The sequence below is a fragment of the Rana temporaria genome, chromosome 8 (genome assembly GCF_905171775.1).
Source record: "Rana temporaria chromosome 8, aRanTem1.1, whole genome shotgun sequence".
Lineage (NCBI taxonomy): Eukaryota > Metazoa > Chordata > Amphibia > Anura > Ranidae > Rana > Rana temporaria.
This window is the reverse complement of record NC_053496.1, coordinates 142,714,921-142,733,883: the sequence shown is the minus strand read 5'-3', so window position 1 is coordinate 142,733,883 and position 18,963 is coordinate 142,714,921. Positions and strand designations below refer to the sequence as shown.

Sequence of the window (18,963 nt, the reverse complement as noted above, 5' to 3'; positions counted from 1 at the left end):
CAGACCAGGTGAAATTTCAGCTTCCGGCACTGCGTCGCTTTAACTGACAATTGCGCGGTCATGCGACGTGGCTCCCAAACAAAATTGACGTCCTTTTTTCCCCACAAATAGAGCTTTATTTTGGTGGTATTTGATCACCTCTGCGGTTTTTATTTTTTGCGCTATAAACAAAACTAGAGCGACAATTTTGACAAAAAAACAATATTTTTCACTTGTTACTATAATAAATTGCCCAATTTTTTAAAAAAAAAAAAAAATTTTCTCAGTCTAGGCGATACGTATTATTCTACATATTTTTGTAAAAAAAAAAAAAAAAAAAATCGCAAGAAGCGTCTGGTTTGCGCAAAAGTTATTGCGCTTACAAAATAGGGGACAGAATTATTTTTTTTTTATAATTTTTTTTTACTACTAATGGCGGCGATCAGCATTTTTTTTTCGTGACTGCGACATTATGGCGGAGACATCGGACATTTTTGACACATTTTTGGCGCCATTCACATTTATACAGCGATCAGTGCAATAAATATGCACTAATTACTGTATAAATGTGACTGGCATTGAAGGGGTTAACACTAGGGGGTGAGGAAGGGGTTAATGTGTACCCTGAATTGTGTTACTAACTGTGGGGGAAGGGGGGTGACTGTGGGGGAAGGGGGGTGACTGTGGGGGAAGGGGGGTAGGTGACCGATGCTGTGTCCCTATGTACAAGGGACACAGATCCATCTCCTCTCTCCCCTGACAGGACATGGAGCTCTGTGTTTACACACAGAGCTCCACGTCTTGTCCCTGTAGCCGCCGATCGCGAGTCCCCGGCGGACATCGCGGCCGCCAGGCACTCGCATCGGCATCTCAGCGATGCGCCGGACGCGCGCGCAGGCCGTAAAAACATGGCCTCCCAGAGATGTAGAGCCACCCTGCGGCCGTACAAAGTCGTACGGCCGTCGGGAAGTGGTTAAGCATCATTAAAATCGCTGCTCCGGAAAAAACGGCCGTTTTTAAAACTTTTTTTTTCCATTGATACATGTTCTCTGGGGCAAGACCTGGGTTCTGAAAGACGTTTTCCAACATTAAATTGAATAATGGTCTTTAAAATGAGCGTTTTTGAATTCGAACGTTCAAGTCCCATAGACTTCAATGGGGTTCTAAAGGTTCGTGCGAACCCGCGGTCTGTTCGAACGTTCTGGTGCGAATTGAACCCGGGTATGTTCGGCTCATCCCTACTGAAGACCTCACACAAGCTTGTTTCGTGTTTTTTTGCACAACGTGGATTCATTCATTCAATGAATTTGGACTTTTTTCATATTATTGCAATATCAGTGTTTATCACCGTAATTGTTTACTTCACTTTTACAGCGCTGTCACACCTATATTGTTTTTTTATTTGATCACCTCTGCAGTTTATATATTTTAAAACAAAAAGATTAACAATTTTGAAAAAAAGTATACACACAAATATATATATCTTTATATTACACACACTACTAATTACACTAATATATATATTATATATATATATACACACACACACACACACACACATAATCTATATATTAGTGTAGTGTATCTCACAAAAGTGAGAGTACACCGCTCCCATTTTTGTAAATATTTTTTATATCTTTTCACGTGACAACACTGAAGAAATTACACTTTGCTACAATGTAAAGTAGTGAGTGTACAGCGTGTTACATAGTTAGTCAGGTTGAAAAAAAAGACACAAGTCCAACCACAAAAAAATAAACAAAATAAAAAACAGTACAATCCCATACACCCAACTCCATACCCACAGTTGATCCAGAGGAAGGCAAAAAAAACAAACAGCAGAGCATAATCCAATTTGCTACAGCAGGGGGAAAAATTCCTTCCTGATCCCCTGAGAGGCAATCGGATTTACCCTGGATCAACTTTACCTACAAATCTTAGTACTCAGTTATATTCTGTACAATTAGGAAAGTATCTAGACCTTTCTTAAAGCAATCTACTGAGTTGGTCAGAACCACCTCTGGAGGGAGTCTATTCCACATTTTCACAGCTCTTACTGTGAAGAAACCTTTCCGTATTTCTTGTATAACAGCGTAAATTTTCTGTCCTCTCAAAATAACTCACACAGCCATTAATGTCTAAACTGCTGGCAACAAAAGTGAGTACACCCCCTAAGTGAAAATGTCCAAATTGGGCCCAATTAGCCATTTTCCCTCACTGGTGTCCTTTGACTTGTTAGTGTTACAGGTGTAAATGGGGGGCAGGTTTGTAAAATTTTGTGTCATCGCTCTCACTCTCTCATACTGGTCACTGGAAGTTCAATATGGCACCTCATGGCAAAGAACTCTGAGGATCTGGAAAAAAAAAAAAAAAAAAGAATTGTTTCTCTACATAAAGGCTAAAAAGAAAATTGCCAAGACCCTGAAACTGAGCTATAGCATGGTAGCCATGGCCATACAGCAGTTTAACAGGACACGTTCCACTCAGAACAGGCCTTGCCATGGCCCACCAAAGAAGCCAAGTGTATGTGCTCAGCGTCATATACAGGTTGCCTTTGGGAAATAGATGTATGAACGCTGCCAGCATTGCTGCAGAGGTTGAAGGGGTAGAGGGTCAGCCTGTCAGTGCTCAGACCATACGCCGCACACTGCATCAAATTGGTCTGCATGGCTGTCATCCCAGAAGGAAGGATCTTTTAAAGATGATGCACAAGAAAGCCCCACAAACAGCTTGCTGCAGACGAAGACCATGGGTTACTGGAACCATATCCTGTGGTCTAAGACCAAGATAAACTTATTTGGTTCAGATGGTGTCAAGCGTGTGTGGCAACAACCAGGTGAGGAGTACAAAGACAAGTGTCTTGCCTACAGTCAAGCATGGTGATGGGATTGTCATGGTCTGGGGCTGCATGAGTGCTGCAGCACTGGGGAGCTACAGTTTATTGCGGGAACCATGAATGCAAACATGTACTGTGTCATACTGAAGCAGAGTATGATTCCCTCTCTTTGCAGACTGGGCCGCAGGGCAGTATTCCAACATGATAATGACCCCAAACACACCTTCAAGACAACCACTGCCTTGCTAAAGAAGCTGAGGGTCAAGGTGATGGACCGGCCAAGCATGTCTCCAGACCTAAACAATATTAAACATCTGTGGGGCATCCTCAAAATGGCAGGTGGAGGAGTGCAAGGTCTCTAACATCCACCAGCTCCATGATGTTGTCATGGAGAACTCCAGTCAGTGGCAACCTGTGAAGTTCTGGTGAACTCCATGCCCAGTGCTGGAAAATAATGGTGGTTACACAAAATATTGACACTCCGGGCCCAATTTGGATATTTTCACTTAGGGGTGTACTCCCTTTTGTTGCCAGCGGTTTAGACATTAATGGCTGTGTCGAGTTATTGTGAGGGGGGGGGGGGACGGACGGACAGAAAATGTACACCATTATACATATATATTCCTATGCACAGCCACCATCCTGTAGCAGTAAGACTGCTATAGGGCGGTCAGCAAGTAGCTAAGAAGGAAAAAAAAAAAAAAAAAAAAGAGCCCATCTGGTGTTGAAATGCATATTGACCTTTGCTGAGGGAGTCAATATAGAGGTGAGAGCTTAGGGATTCACAGTGGTGCAGGCGTTCTACTTGCACACCCTGGCAGGACTTACTTGGGAGCGATATACATTACAAAGTTGTATGGGACTATTGCAATCACAATTGTATGGACTCTTGCGGATTTGTTTTGATTGGTAGATTTTTTTTATTTGACGATTGCTGAAAACACATAGAACACTAGATTATATGTTAGATGCATGTTTGTGTAATATATAGTGTTTGTTACGCATTATTGGTGTCACGATTACAATTTTCTGTACACTAACCCTGAGGGAATCACTTCCCCTGGAATGAATTGGCTTTGATACTTTTGTTCAATAAGCACTTCAATTTGATCTTTTTCGGTCATGAACTTTGGTATTGGGCATGCCTCGATACCCACCCCAGAATTTTGCCATCCATTGAGTGTTCTTTGAGACCACCTGAGAGGCAGCAGCCCAAAGACCATAACGAGATCAATCTACACAGCACCTTTACTACACAGCAGGCCCTGTAGAGGTGTATCGAATTCTAAGATATATCCAATCATCAATACCTCACTCCTATTAGCCCAGCACTGTCACACTTGCACATCAACCCCCATATTGTTTAGATACACTTTGTTACTAGTTTAATAATGATCATAATGCATTTTTATTGAAAATATTTTTTTGATAGACCTTTGCGCAACCATCATGGGAACTACAAAATCAGCAGATCTTTCTATTGTACCATGCCTATGCTTTCTGGAAATGTATGATTTGGAGTTCTTTAAATAAAAAAAAAAGTATATGTAATGAATACTGAAAATGTTCTCTATCGAATAGGAGTACAAAATAAAAACAGAAATAAAATACAAAATGCCATATGTATCAAAAGTAACCCAAATGACCAGGCTCTGTTGTCATAAGGCCTAATATAAAATATATATTCACAGTACAGCTCCATAATCTTATTGTGCAGGTCCCATTCCCTGTTGCATCTTCTTCATCAGTTCCTCATCTTGCATTGACAGTTCTGTGAGTTTCTTGCCCATCCGCTCATGAATATCCAGGTACTTTGAGACACAGCGGTCCAGGCAAACACTCTCTCCTTTAGACAGTTCTGGCTCCTTATAGTGAGGAGGAACGCACTTTTTGTGACAGGCTCCAGTCATTCTAGAGAAAAAAAATTAAAAATTAAATATATTACTAAAAATATCAACTATATTTCATTAAGGTATCATTTATTCAGGATTTATATATTTATAGCACCAACAGTTAAGGATTTTTAGTCAGGCACAGCAAATTATAGGTGGTTGCCTGAGTTTTGTTTCCTTTTTTTAGTACAGTGGAAAAAAAAAAAAAAAAAAAAAAAAAAGAAGAAGAAGTATTACCAATGCTTGGTTCATTCATTGCCTACCATACAGCTGCTTTTCTATGAGAAAAATGAAATCTTTTTCTTTGTGGATTACCTTCTGACACATGACTTAATGCTATGTGCTAAAACCACAAACACTGAAAAAATATGCCCATGTTCTTTATGCCTGCAGCTCACAGGTATCATACCTACAGTATATATTTTACATCGACTGATTTTTTCAGGGCCAATACTGATTTTTTTTTCGGCCAACTTTTCCGGCCGGTGTACAAAATATCGGCACCTGATATTGCCCATTTAAAGTTTTGAAAAATCAACACAATTTTCTACACAAATCTGGTATAAACTGAACAGGTTAAAGTGAAGTTCCACCCATTTTTTTTTTTTTAATTAAAAGTCAGCAGCTACAAAAAGCATAGCTGCCGACTTTTAATATACCGACACTTACCTGCCCCACGGTACAGCGATGCGGACGCTCGAAAGCTCCCTCCTCTCCTATGTGCCATTATAGTAACTATGGGCACCCGGCCGTGACAGCTTACGGCTTCACGGCCCAGCGCGCACTGCGCGAGTCGCCAATAGGCTAGCCAATCTTCTGGGACCCGTGTTGAGTCCCAGAAGATCGATGGCAGGGAGGGGACGCCTAGGGCAGGGGAGTTGTTGCCTAAGTGACCAAAAAGAGGGAGGAAGTGGGACAGGAATTCCCACTAAAAGTAAGTTACACCAGGTAACAAAAAGTCCCACACGTGGTATCCCCGTACACATTTGGCATTTTATTGCTTTTAAAAACTGATAGGTAGTGAGGAGTGAAATCAAAAATATACGCCCTTAGAAATCCCGAAGGCGGTGCTTGGTTTTCAGGGTCCTGTACGCGGCTAGGCTCCCAAAAGTTCACATGCGCTATCCCCATACTCAGAAGCAGCAGAATGTATTTTGGGGTGCAGTTCCACATATAACCATGGCATGTGTGAGCAATATATCATTTAGTGACAACTTTAAAAATAAATGACAACATTTTTTTTTAAAAAAAATATAATATTCAATGGGGTCATTTGAACTGCCCTGCCATTTTAGCACCTCAAGAAATTAGGCAGTCAAACTAAAAGCTGTGTAAATTCCAGAAAATGTACCCTAGTTTGTAGATGCTATAACTTTTGTGCAAACCAATATATATGCTTAGACAGTTACCAGTTAAAGCAGCGCCAATTGTAAAAAGTGCTCTGTTCATTAAGCAGCCAAGTCTTCTGGGGCTGAAGAGGTTAAACAGGTTCTGTTTTAATATATTGCTGTCACTTCACTAGAAAAAAAATGCTCAATTGGTACAGAGGAAGGAGGAGCAAATAGGCATCTTCTAGCATGAGAGGCAAGTCTTCTGTAACATGCTTCATTTTCTTTCTACCACTGAAGAGGATCACCACTTCTGTCAATTATTGGTTCCTTCAAATAGAGATGAAGTTCATCATCCAGGCCAATTGCAGATTCAGCAGAATCCTCCGCATGAGGCCCCAATAAAACAATGAACATGGCATCAATTCGACCACAATGAAGATTCTCTACTGCCTGTTGCCTTTGACGTTTGTTTTTGCAGCATCCGGCTCTTCCAGATTAGTAACATGCTGTTCCTGACTTGACCTTTCTGCAGGAACCTCTGTTGAACATCTTCTGTCAGCCATTGTTTTGCCTTGGCCAATACATCAGAAAAGCAAGCACGATTTTTCCATTGAGGATCCAAAAGACACACCAGTACAACATTTATACTCTTTTCATGCTTCCCAACGTGTTTGATGAGGCCGTCTTTCATGACCTGCCTGGATGTTTTAATGCCATGAGTGTTGAGTCCTTCATTCTCTTGAAGCATTTTCAACACTCTCACACATGGAATGACAGACAACACAGATAAGTCGTAATGACTCACTTGTGTCACTTTCTCTATGGGGAAGCAGGGTCTCAATAAAATTGGCTACAATGTCCCACTGATCAGCAGTAGGACAATATCTTCCATGTTCACCTGAATAGATGCCAAGAGCTTGCTTCTGTTCAAGCATTCTTTGCAGAATGTGAAGTGTTGAGTTCCATCTTGTTGGAACAGCCTGAATCAAGTTGTTTTTGGGTAGGCCATGGTCTTCCTGAATGCACCTCAGTCACTGCTTGGCAAAAATTGAATAGTAGAAATGGCCTGCGCGCCTCTTCAGCATACCAACCAAGCAAGGTTTTCTGGCTTGACAGACAACCATTTACCACAATTGAGGTCCAACACTTAAATGGAGGTTCACCCTATAAAAATGTTTTAACACTACATCCACGGCTAAACGATATCTATGGCATCCAAAGAAAAAAATACTCGCATAGTGTAAAACCATAAACACTCAGAACACTTAGGACTTCACCCAGTGATTGACTGACGGACAATGTGGAAAATAAAATGAACCACCACAATGTCCCTTACCAGACCAAAAGATCCCAATGGGACCCAGAAGGTATGATCCAGCATGGAGGATAGAAGGGTCCCGGATGTATGGATTCTCGAAGTCACCAGTGGAGTTACAGGATAACCATAAACAAGAAGAGACTAGTATAGTGTAATACCGCCATGTGATTTAATAAAAAGTAAAATTGGATACACACAGTTAGGAAGTTTAAAAACAGCAAAAAATCAAACAGCCGGCTGGCGTGACAGAACGAGGATTCGCCCTCAACGTGCGGTGACGTCAGTGTCATTTTATATACAGCACGGTGCTGGATGTAGTGTTAGAATTTTTTTATAGGGTGAACCTCCACTTTAAGCAAGTATTATTACTTTCACCACATTGCGCCACTGTCTCAAAAGCACAAGCATCACTTGGTCTTTGTTTATTTCCCAGTCTTAAAGCATGCCTAGAAACATTTCTCCAACGTACTCCCCAGTGTGGGATCCTTGCATCACTTTTGTATTCAACACCAACTTCCTTTTTGTCCATCCACTTTCAATGAAGTGGCATGAAAGACTCAGTGACCAGCAGTCAGTCGTGAATGAGAGGGAGTTGCCAGCATTCTCAGGTTGCAGCACAGTCTTTACTTTCTCAACTACCTTTCGGTGAATCTTTTCCAGAATTTTGTTTCGTAATACTTTTCACTCTTCAGTGTAACTTGGTCAGCTATGGACATTAACCGCCCCAAATCCAGACTCAGACACCATTGTAATTAGCTGGTTATCAGTAACCATCTCGGATTGCTTTGTCCAGCAGTTGGGATCTTCCATCAGAATTTAGCCACTTAATTTTTTTTCTGAAAACATATCTTTTACTGTTGTCTGGGATAATGTTATTTCACTTTGTGATTGCTTATTTTCTCAGTTGTTGATCCCCATGCCCACATTGTTTGTGCACGTGTTGCACACTGCTGCTTTTCCTGGGGATGGTCGAGACTAAAAATAGTCCCAGACCACACTTTCTCTCTGCAGCCATCTGCATTGAAATTCAAAAGTTTTTACAGATGAGGTTAAAAGTAATTGGCTGGCACCCTGCTCTAGGTGGGTGACTGGTACCCTGCTAAGGGTGAATGTCTTGCTGGCTGGCACGCTGCTGTGGGTGGCTGGATGGCTTGTAGGCTGGCGTGTCCGACGCCTCTCTGGTCCAGTTTCGTGGCGTGCACTGTCCGAGGCGAGGGAGGCCAGGACTGTCAGAATGCTTAGACCCAGTATGCGTAGCGCACCACCACGCACAGGGCCTGCAGTGCACTGCAAACCTTCCTGGCTTCTGGGCCCCAAAAAGATGTCTGTGGTGTGGGGCAATATTGGTATAGTTTGAGATCGATACCAATTCTTTTAGAAATGTGGATATCGGCCCCCAATAAATTGGCCACACCCATAATCAGCCAACCACTAGTTTTATTGGAGGCAATGTTCTGTCACCCGTTTGCTTTGCAGGAATGCCATTCAGCTGCAGCACTGTTTATTTTTGACAGCAGACATCTGACATGCAAGATTCTTTTACTTTTTATAGAAGGGTCACAACTAATACGCATCTCCTATCTAGGAGTCTATAAATTGACAGACTTCCCCCCCCCTTCTCATTGACAGTAATTTTGCAATAAAGTTAAGAGACACAGAATTTCAACTATTCAATAGAGGGACCCCAAAAGTCACGCCACTGTGGCATCTCGTCACCTGGTGTTCATTAGAGATAACATGTTGATGTCGACAATAGAAGTTCTTGATTATTAATAATGGCGGCTATCTTTCCCTACATATCTTATCGATGGGTCAGTACTAAAATCATTTTGTAATTATGTCTTCTATATAGACGAATATTTTTTATTTTTTTTCAAAAAAAAAAAAAAACACAACAGATCTATTGCGCTTAGGCCATTAAAGAAGTCCTAACATAGCAGCTAGCACAGTATTGTTGGGGACCATAAACCCTAACAAGTGGTGATGGTGCAGCGCTCAACTAAACAAAGTCTGTAATAAATTGTATGTTCATGTATATTCAGAGTGATGTACTTGAGCTGTATAATAGTGATAGATGGAAGCCGTGACCAACACCCGATCACACCGACTCTTACCCCAAGGTAAAGACATATAAGCAGTAACTAACATCCAATGGCAGTCACAGCAATCCTCAGCTCCAAGAACTTCATTTTCCCCAGAGCAAGATTTGACTAGCACCGATAGGTAACAAATGCCAATTCAAAATAAATCCACCAATGGCAATTGAAGTTTCCACTTTGGCAATGATACGTTTAGAATATAAATAGAATCCTCATTGCGCAGACATCCCAAATAAAGATTAAAAACAAGAATACAACTCACATTTTCATGGTAAAAAAAATACATGCATGTAGAAACGACGGTTGTTTCCAACAAGGTGGCCGCAGCATCCCAGCACGTAATTGTGTCACATGTTCCAGCTCCTCCCTACGAGTTTCATCAGACACTGTCAGGGGCTTGGCTAAACATACGATACAGCCATTTATATAGGGGACAGCTTATGCAAAAAATAAAATAGGATATTAGTTGCATTCCAGATGATCGGAAATACAACCAAAGGCCACTCACAATCAAGGTAGTCATCCAAATATTAAAATACTGTAATATGATTAACTTTGAAAGATGTCACCCTTAGCAGGAAGAGAAGCATGAACATACAAAGTTTATTAAAACAATCCTTCATGCTTGACTGGAGGGAGACCTCCATTAGATACTTGGGTATTATTTGACAGCAAAAACAGAAGCCCTCTACGCAAATAACTACCCTCCTCTGTACTGAAAGAATCTGATCTAATTTCCTGGTCTAAAAATAACCCATCATGGTTGGGTAGGGTAAATTCAATAAAAATGACGTTGCTCCCACGGTTATTACATTAATTTCGTTCTCTCCCCATCCGGAAAGGACCACATTAAATCCATCCAAAGTAAACTACTGAAATTCACCTGGGGAAAGGCGGGATATATGGAATACCACAAAAAACTTAATACCCTCATAGAAGGAAAGGAGGTCTGGGATTATTCCACCGCCACAAGTACTACCAGGCTGCCAGACTGGGTTTTTTCGAATCTAGAATACACTAAAAAAATCGACAATTGAGCTAGACTGGGTACACATAGAAAAACAAACCGTACCTTGTTTCACTCTAGACTTCCTACTTTGGAGTCCTCCGAAAGACAGAATCCCAATTTTGGCCCCAACCCTGTCCCACTCCTTCGCCCTCTGGGAATTACTAAGCTAGTTGACAGCTTTAGTGACAGCTTATAAACCTTTAATCCATATCTTCAACAACTCAAACTTTCCCCCCCCCCGTAAAAATGTCCTAGCATTTAAATGGTGGGTGGATAAGGGACTGTACCAAATTGGACAATTCTTCACAGCAGCGGGCCCCTTCACCCTCAATCACTGCATCAAAAAGCTAGACCTACCCAACTCAGAACTATTTAGGTTTGGCCAAATAGCACACTTCCTACAATCTGGAAGGATAAACCTCTTCCAAAATGTACTGATTATGAACTGTGGTGTGGTCAAGCCCAGGACCAGAGGGGTGGAGTGGGGAGATATCTTGTCTTGTGTCATCACTTTCCTTTCCCAGCTTCCAAGAAAGCCTTTCTGAATGTCTGGGAAACCGATTTCCAATTTAAGTGGGATCTGGCAGAATACCTACTTCAAGTATCTTCAACACTGCATTGATGGAGGCCAGTCTGAAAGTGGTATTACACCTCTTCCAGACTGGCCTAGATCTATCCCGCAGCGGACCCCGTTTCAGAGGTTGCCGGAATACAGGCACGATGGCCCACATTTGGTGGGAATGCCCTAGAATACGTTCTTTTCTGGAATATTTTTTTGACTTATTGGAGAACTATCAGGAAGTCCGATCTCCAGAACCCTGATGATTGCCCTCCTAAATGCATCGATCCCAAAGCTTTCCAAACCCTGATGGAGGTTAATTCATTTTACACTGTTAGGTGCAAAGCTTACGGTGGCCAAGGAAGCAAAAAGCTCATTCCTAGGGGCTAAAAAGAAAATATCCAGGATAACGGTCACAAAAAAAAGCCATCTAGTATATTGCTTAACACAACCAATAAATGTGAAACAGTCTGGGAACCATGGGCCCAACAGGTGGGCATCCTCCTGGGGGGCTTCTACTACACCAATATAATATACACCCAGTGCTAAAGGTGATATGCTCCTCTCCTACGCTCTTCTCACCCCTTTCTTTCTGCTCACTCCGAGCCTCTGCACTACCCTTTCACCCCTTCTCTCCCCTACTCAAGTTTTTCCCAGTTCAGAGGTTTAATGTTCAATGTGTCAGGTAGAGACCGAGTAATCCTTAATTTTATTTTGTTCTGAAGTTCAAGAACATATGCCCCTTCCCGGAACAAATGGGGGGGGGGGGGGGTCAGGGATCCCCCTTACAGCACAGATAGATCCCACTTGGGGTGCTGGAGGGTGAGGAACCCACCTCTAGTAAGATTTAGGTCTTCTCAAAACATACCGGCAGTTGGTATTATCAAGTAGTCCAAAATGGAGTCTGTCTGTCTGCGCACACACACACACACACACACACATACACACACACACACACACACACACTTGTTCACTTATGTAAAACTTATGCTTTTTGAAATAATTTTTTATTTTTTTTTAAAGTAAACATACAAACACGAATTATAAACCACTTGGTTCCACGGTGAGCGAATATACCTGGAATACCGCCATCTTGTGGTTGATGAATGCATTGAAGCAATGAAACACCTTACAAATACACACACCTTGACACATGCATCTAAAAAAATTGAAAAAAACAAAAGCCAATTAGCACTATAATGTAAACGGAAAATTCATTGTAGGTACAACAGAGACAACATCTCACATCAACCATTATTAATAAAAGAATATCCCATTCGATATTCATACCGAACGTGGTATAAGTTATGGCTTGATATATCCACCTTGTTTCTAACCTGGAGATCTGACTACATTGCTACCCCTCCAATGGCTAGTAAACATAACTATTCCTAAAAAAAGTCCGCGCAATTGTCTGTTAAAGCGACGCAGTGCCGAATTGTAAAAACCCCTTGGGTCATTTAGCAGGATATTGGTCCGGTCCTTAAGTGGTTTAGAGCTCATTCCAGGAATGTGTGTGATGGGAATATGGACTGTGGGGGATATCAGGGGTCTAAACAGACCTCTGATGTTTCATCTTTGAAACAGAGAAATGAGACTGAGGACACGGCCCACAATCTCCATCTCTGCAGCCTCAGCTGCACAGAATGAATGGACAGAAATAGCTCCATACAGAGCTTCCTGTTGAACTGACTCCTTTTGGTCTACCTCTACCCATAAACAATTTCCTATTGAGCCCTTTATTACATGCTCGCCCAAAAATGTCATGGACAGAATTTGTTGTCAATGCAGTCCATAGGTCGTACTGTCCATATGCTATAGACAAGATTGGGTGAGCATGTAGCCAATATTAAGAATTCCCTAGCATAGCTTGTCCAAGTGTTATGCTTGTGACATGATTAGTAAACCTATATTCTTAAAAAAAAGTTATACCCTCAGGATTACAGGGATTGGAGGGGTAGCAATGTAGTTAGAGATCTCCAGGTTATAAACGAGGTGGATATAGCGAGCCAAAACTTGTACCCCATTCGGTATGAATATTGAATGGGACATTATTTTATTAATAATGCTTGAGGCCAGATGTTGTCCCTGTTGCATCTACAATAAATTTTGCGTTCACATTATGGTGCCAATTAGCTTGTTTTTCAATTTTGGATGTACATCTCAAGGTATGTTTTTGTAATGTGCGTTTCATTGCTGTAATGCATTTATCAACCACAGAATGGCGCCGTTCCCCAGTATATTCCCTCACAATAGAACCAAGTCGTTTATAAATTGTGCAGTGTACAAGAAAAACAGGAGTTTATAATTTGTGTTCATTTAAACTTTGTATGTTTATGATTCACTTACTGCCAAGGTGTGACATCTTTCAAAGTTTGACATATTATCGTTTTTATATTTGGATGCCTTCGATTGCGAGTGGCCTTTGGTTGTATTTCCGATCATCTATGGGGGATCGGATGAAAACGAACCACCCGTCAGGATTTCCATCCATCTGCATTCAACGGAACGAATGTCAGGGGACATGTCACCGTTGACATCCGTCGCTCCATAAGAGGTACATGGAGCGTCCGATTAGGTCTGCCTGAAAAACTGACAGGCAGACCTGAACGGGTATGTGTGAAAGGGCCCTGGCATTTAAACGAGGCAAAGTGTTCTGTTCTATAAAATTCAAAAGGGACATTATTACATTTAACAATCAAGGAAGCCATTATGGTCTGCCAACCTGATATAAACTGTAAACCAGTAAACAGATGTACGTGAAAAGTAAGCCGATTAGGGGAGGGAGGACGACCACATTCTCTCCCAAACTGTATCTACCGTTGGGTGGGATGAGCCAGCTGCTCAATCTCCCATTCCCTCATTGGGCTGTTGGGATGACCTTTCTCTGGTACCATCTCCCAGGTGCATGGATCCTTGTTGGGGAGGAAAGACCATTTCCTCTACCTTGTTGGATAGGGAAGTCGAACACCACTTCTCCCTTCTCTGCCCCTTCATCCTCATTTGCTACTGGGGAGTGACCGCTACCTTCTCACCCTGGGCCTCTGAAACTGCCATGGGTGTGGGACAGAGGTCTTGAAACCTCTGTCTGGTGTCCAACGCTTCAACCGGTTTAGTTTTGTTGTAACGCCACAGGAGCAGGGCAGGAAAACCATCCTATGTCAGTGTTGTGGGAGAAAGGCCGGCTGCCTCTTCTCTCAGGAAGGCCGAGCTGTTGGTGCTGGGCAGAGCTCATCGATGTTCTGCCCTGATGCCAGCTCTTCTGCTGGAGACTACTCAGGTTGTTTCTCCTCAGCAGAAAAGACTATGAAAAATCCCCAGTCTCTGGAATTGCTGAAGCTCCAGGGCACGGGCTTGCGGAACTTGGGTCTAGCGCCAGCACTTTGGCAGGTTCCATAACATCCTCCAAATGAAAAGCCAATTAAATGCATTTTTTCTGTGGCTGGTGAGTGATTGTGGCTTCCTCTTCTCCCAAGCCCTTGAACTGCAGTTGGGAAGATGAGTCACCTGCTCTATCCACCGTATGAACTGCAGTTGGGAAGATGAGTCGGCTGCTCTATCCACCGTACCTTTACCCGCCTGCTAGAAAGAATCATTCCTTCAAACTCGTCCTGTGCAGAAACAGGTTTGTCAAGGTCAGTCAACACTTGCTGCATCTGCCAAAATAGCTCCGGTTCCATGCCTGGTGGTGGTGGGCAAAACAGTTACTCTGCCCAATTCACTTCAGCCAGGATTTCAGAGCTGTCAACTGGTACTTCCTGATAGTCCCAGGCAAAGGGAGCCCAGACCTGCTGCTGAGTGCCTATAGACGGCTACTAGAGTGATCTCCAGCTACCATTCCTGAATGGCTAGAAACTCCAAATCTTCCAGTGCCCAGAGCACTTCTGAGACCTTCAGCATCCGCTCTCTGTATGCAGTACAGAGAGCGAATGCTGAAGGTTTTGGAAGTGCTTGATCCAAACGCCACTCCATATCGCTCCTAATTTCCCCAGCGGCAGATCCACAGTCTGGGAGTGGAGGTAGCCAACCAGCCTCCCTCCCTCCCCAACAGTTAGCCAGAGTGGGTGATGTGGGGTCCCCAGCTAAAGTGCTAACAGGGTAGAACGCTGCTGGTCTTTGTCCTCAGCCAACATAAGATGGATTTCCTGTGGTGATGTCTCACACTGGACAACATTTAAATTGTTTTTGGGTCTTACAAAAGAAGAAGGAAGTCCATGCCTACTGGTCCACCAACCCCATGCTGATGTATTCTGCTGTCATGTCCAGGACATGCTACAACATGATTATGCATTTCCTACACTTGCCCTCCTCGAGATCACCCCAACCATGACAAATTATACAAAATACGCTCTGTAATATTTTTTCTCAGCAAATTGCTGCAGTGTTAATCCTGGACCAAAATATTTGTGTGGACGAATCCCTCATACATTTTACTGGCCGACTGCACTTCAAGCAGTATATCCCAGCCCCGTGAGTGCCCCACATATATTGGAACCAGTGGGAAAAATGATCTGAGATCAGGCATACCCCCCTTTCAAAAAAAAAAAAAAAAAAAAAAAATGCCATTTATATGTGTAAATTTTTTATACCAGCCGCCACTTTACTGTAAACAAACCCTGGCCCGCGAAACACAAACGCACCATTGACAAAAATCGGCATTCATGAGAAATGAGGAAGTGTTGGCCATGAAGTGGAGGGACAAGAAAGAGGTCCACATCCTCTTTTCCATCCACAATGACACCTTGGTGGAGAGTCAGAAGACGCGGCCCCGTTGCAAAGCCTGAATGTGTCCACGACTACAACCTGTACATGGGAGGGGGTTTGTTCAAATGGTCAGATGCAAAAAACACATTTGTCAACCTGAAAGCCCTGTTATTGGTATAAGAAAGTTGCATTTCATCCGTTTCATATGGCCCTGTTTAAACTAGTTTGTCCGCTACCAAAAGTCAACTGAAAACCAACAGATCACCTACCTCAACTATATTGAAGACATCGTCCCTGCCCTGATTTACCAAGGACCCACCCCAGGAAGCAGTCGCAACATTTTCCCTATAACAACATTCCCCCCACAGAATCTGTAAGAAGATGCCAAAAGAGATGTGTATGCAGAGGAGGATTTACACACACACACACACACACACACACACACACACACACACACACACACACACACCCCCAACACCCTCTGTCCCCATGCTCTCACTCCCCCTACCCCCATCGCTCTCTCATCCAGTCTCTCTCGTCATACCTCCAAAATATCAAACCACCTTCTCCATATTCTCCTAAACAGCTTCTATGTAGGAAAGTATACTTTTCCTTAAAGGTTTCCCTTACTAGTATTTTCCATTCTGCTACAGTAGGTGGATGTGGCGATAACCACTTTTGTACAATGAGCTTACAAGCCAGGAATAGACTTCTAATTTATTGAAACAATATATTCCACCGGGATTCTTGATTTATCCAGTATACCCAAAAGACATCCCCCAGGCTCAATAAGCAACCCTATCTCAAGTATACTATTGATCCTATATACTACCCTAGACCAATAGCGATGGCGTTTAGGGCATCTCCATAGCATGTGTATTGAATTAGCTACTCTCTCTTTACATCTTGGACATTGGTCTGTATCGCTACATTTCCATTTGAATAATTTCTCTGGTGTATAGTGTACCCGGTGAAGGATAAATAATTGTGTTAAATTTTGTGTTGGAGATAGAGAGGACCGAGGTATTGCTGATAATGCCTGTACCCACTGTTCATCTGAACTTGGCCCTATATCACCCGATCACCAGGCTGATCTTGCTGGTATAGCCACAGTTTTTTTGTTTTTTTTTTGTCAAACATATCATAATTGTGATATCAGACCCTCCCCCCCACCCCAATATTATCCAACAAGGCTATTACCACTGACTTAGACTTCAATTCCTGTGAAAGACTGTTTTTAATGCATGCCTGCGCTATCAAAATTAAATAATAATAAAAAAAAATTAAAAAAAAAAAATTTGATTTGGAATATTTTATTCTTCTCTTAATTCACTGAAGGTTTTCATTACATCATCCTGAAATAACTGCCATATACCCTAGACCCTTCTGCCTCCAAATGTCAAACCCTTCCAATTTCACATAACTACTATTATTCCAGATTGGAGTATATGAGGTATATTGCTTTATTTCATCAATTTTCCTAATTTCCTGCCATACCTTGTCAAATAATTTACCCATATGGAATCCTATATCGCGCAATTGATTTCTCGACTCTAGTAAAGAAATCAATGGATATACTTCATAAATTGATAGTAGCAGGCTCTGTATAGGATCAGATTCTGATACAGTTGTCTATCCACTAAAATGTTGTAATTGTGAAGCCCAAATCAATTTTTTTTTTTTTTTTAATGGGGGAAACCACCCTATTCTTTGGATAACCTTAATGTTAACTTCATACGTGGTTGTTTTTTCTTCCAAATCAACTCTCTGAAGAGAGATTCTATTTTCCTAAACCAGAATGCTGTGATCCATATGGGTGAGTTATTTAACACGTAATGTAATTGCGGAGCCCAAATCATTTTGAGAAGATTGGCTCTTATCACCGTCAGGAGGTAGCTTACACCAACTTCGGCATTTGTCTTTAAAATGTTGCCAATAGAGGTTTCAAAAATTCTAGTCAATATAGTCTTTTACATCCCAAGAGATCTCCGTTCCCAAATATTTCACTGTATCCTTAATTAGAATTTTAAAGGCTTGATTTAATAATGGGGTGTTTAACTTATCTAGTGGCAATATGGATTTATCCCAGTTAATCTGGAAACCCGAAAATAGCCCAAATATGGAGACAAGGCTCATAAGTTCCGTTTATGAATTTTAGGTATCCCCCAGGAAAAGAGCATCATCTGCAAGGGTCACTTTATCCTCTCTTCCTGCCCGACAAAACCCAACTATTTGTGTTGTTTATTTTTTTTTCCGCTCAGACTTAATCTTGGCGACTTTCTCATGGAAGATGGACCCCCATCGTCTCCGTAAAAGTTTTAGCATCATATGCGGAAGAATGATTGCTTTTAAATAAGGTTTATATGCTTATCCCTAAGAAAATATTTAAACGTAAGAGGGACGAGTAAGGAAAATTAAGCCAGCGTTAAAACCCCCCCCCCCCCATCTCATGACTCCACATTTTCAAGTTTGAACCTATACCAATATATCTTCCTCAATTCTCTCTCAGATTTTCCGCAAAACTCCCTGGAGCCTGCCTTATCCTCATCCACCCCATATTTCAGCTCCTCCCTCCTATATGTGTCCTCGACGGAATCCATCCACTCCCAGACTTGTGGGCTTTCCACTTCCCTCCATTTCTTCTTAGGTATTTCTTAGGTATAACTATTTTTGTTGATTGTCTAATGGCAAAGGCAAGAGGCTCCACTGCTATAGAAAATAGTGGCGATAGGGGGCAGCCCTGTCTTGTCCCTCTAGATAAGGTAAACGGGCTGGATAATGCATTATTAATTCTTACCCTTGCTTTAGGATCCCTATATAAATATTTTAACCCATTTTAAGAAACCCGGTCCTATTCCAAAAGCCTCCAATACTATCAATAAATATTCCCACTCCACTATATTGAAGGCTTCTTGGGCATCTAAGCATAGTATCGCTCTAGATCCCATATTTTCCATAGGTAGTTGTAAATTCAAACTTGATCATTAAAAACGGCCTTGCCTACACACTATCCTTAAAAAAAAAAAAATGCTCTAGCAAAGCGCGGTGACGTACAACACGTACTATAAAGGGGAAGTTCCATTCGGGTGGCTTTAGCTGATTTTGTGTTAGTAAAAGACGATTCGCGCTTTTCTGTCTGTTACAGCATGATGAATGTGCTTACTCCATTACCAACGGTAGTTTTAACAGAACGAACCGTCTCATAACTTGCTTCTGAGCATGCGTGGATTTTTCAC

The 18,963-nt window shown here is 42.0% G+C and overlaps 1 protein-coding gene across 2 annotated transcripts in view; it reads right to left on the bottom strand.

Moving 5' to 3' along the window:
• Nucleotides 1–4,199: 4,199 nt before the first annotated feature.
• Nucleotides 4,200–18,963, bottom strand: part of TIMM10 (translocase of inner mitochondrial membrane 10) — a 34,359-nt gene continuing 19,595 nt past the window's right edge. For both annotated transcript variants that reach the window (XM_040320802.1, XM_040320803.1), the window contains exon 3: nucleotides 4,200–4,726. In XM_040320802.1, coding sequence (XP_040176736.1) covers nucleotides 4,522–4,726 — 205 coding nt within the window. In that variant the 3' untranslated portion in view covers nucleotides 4,200–4,521. The remainder of the gene's footprint in view (nucleotides 4,727–18,963) is intronic.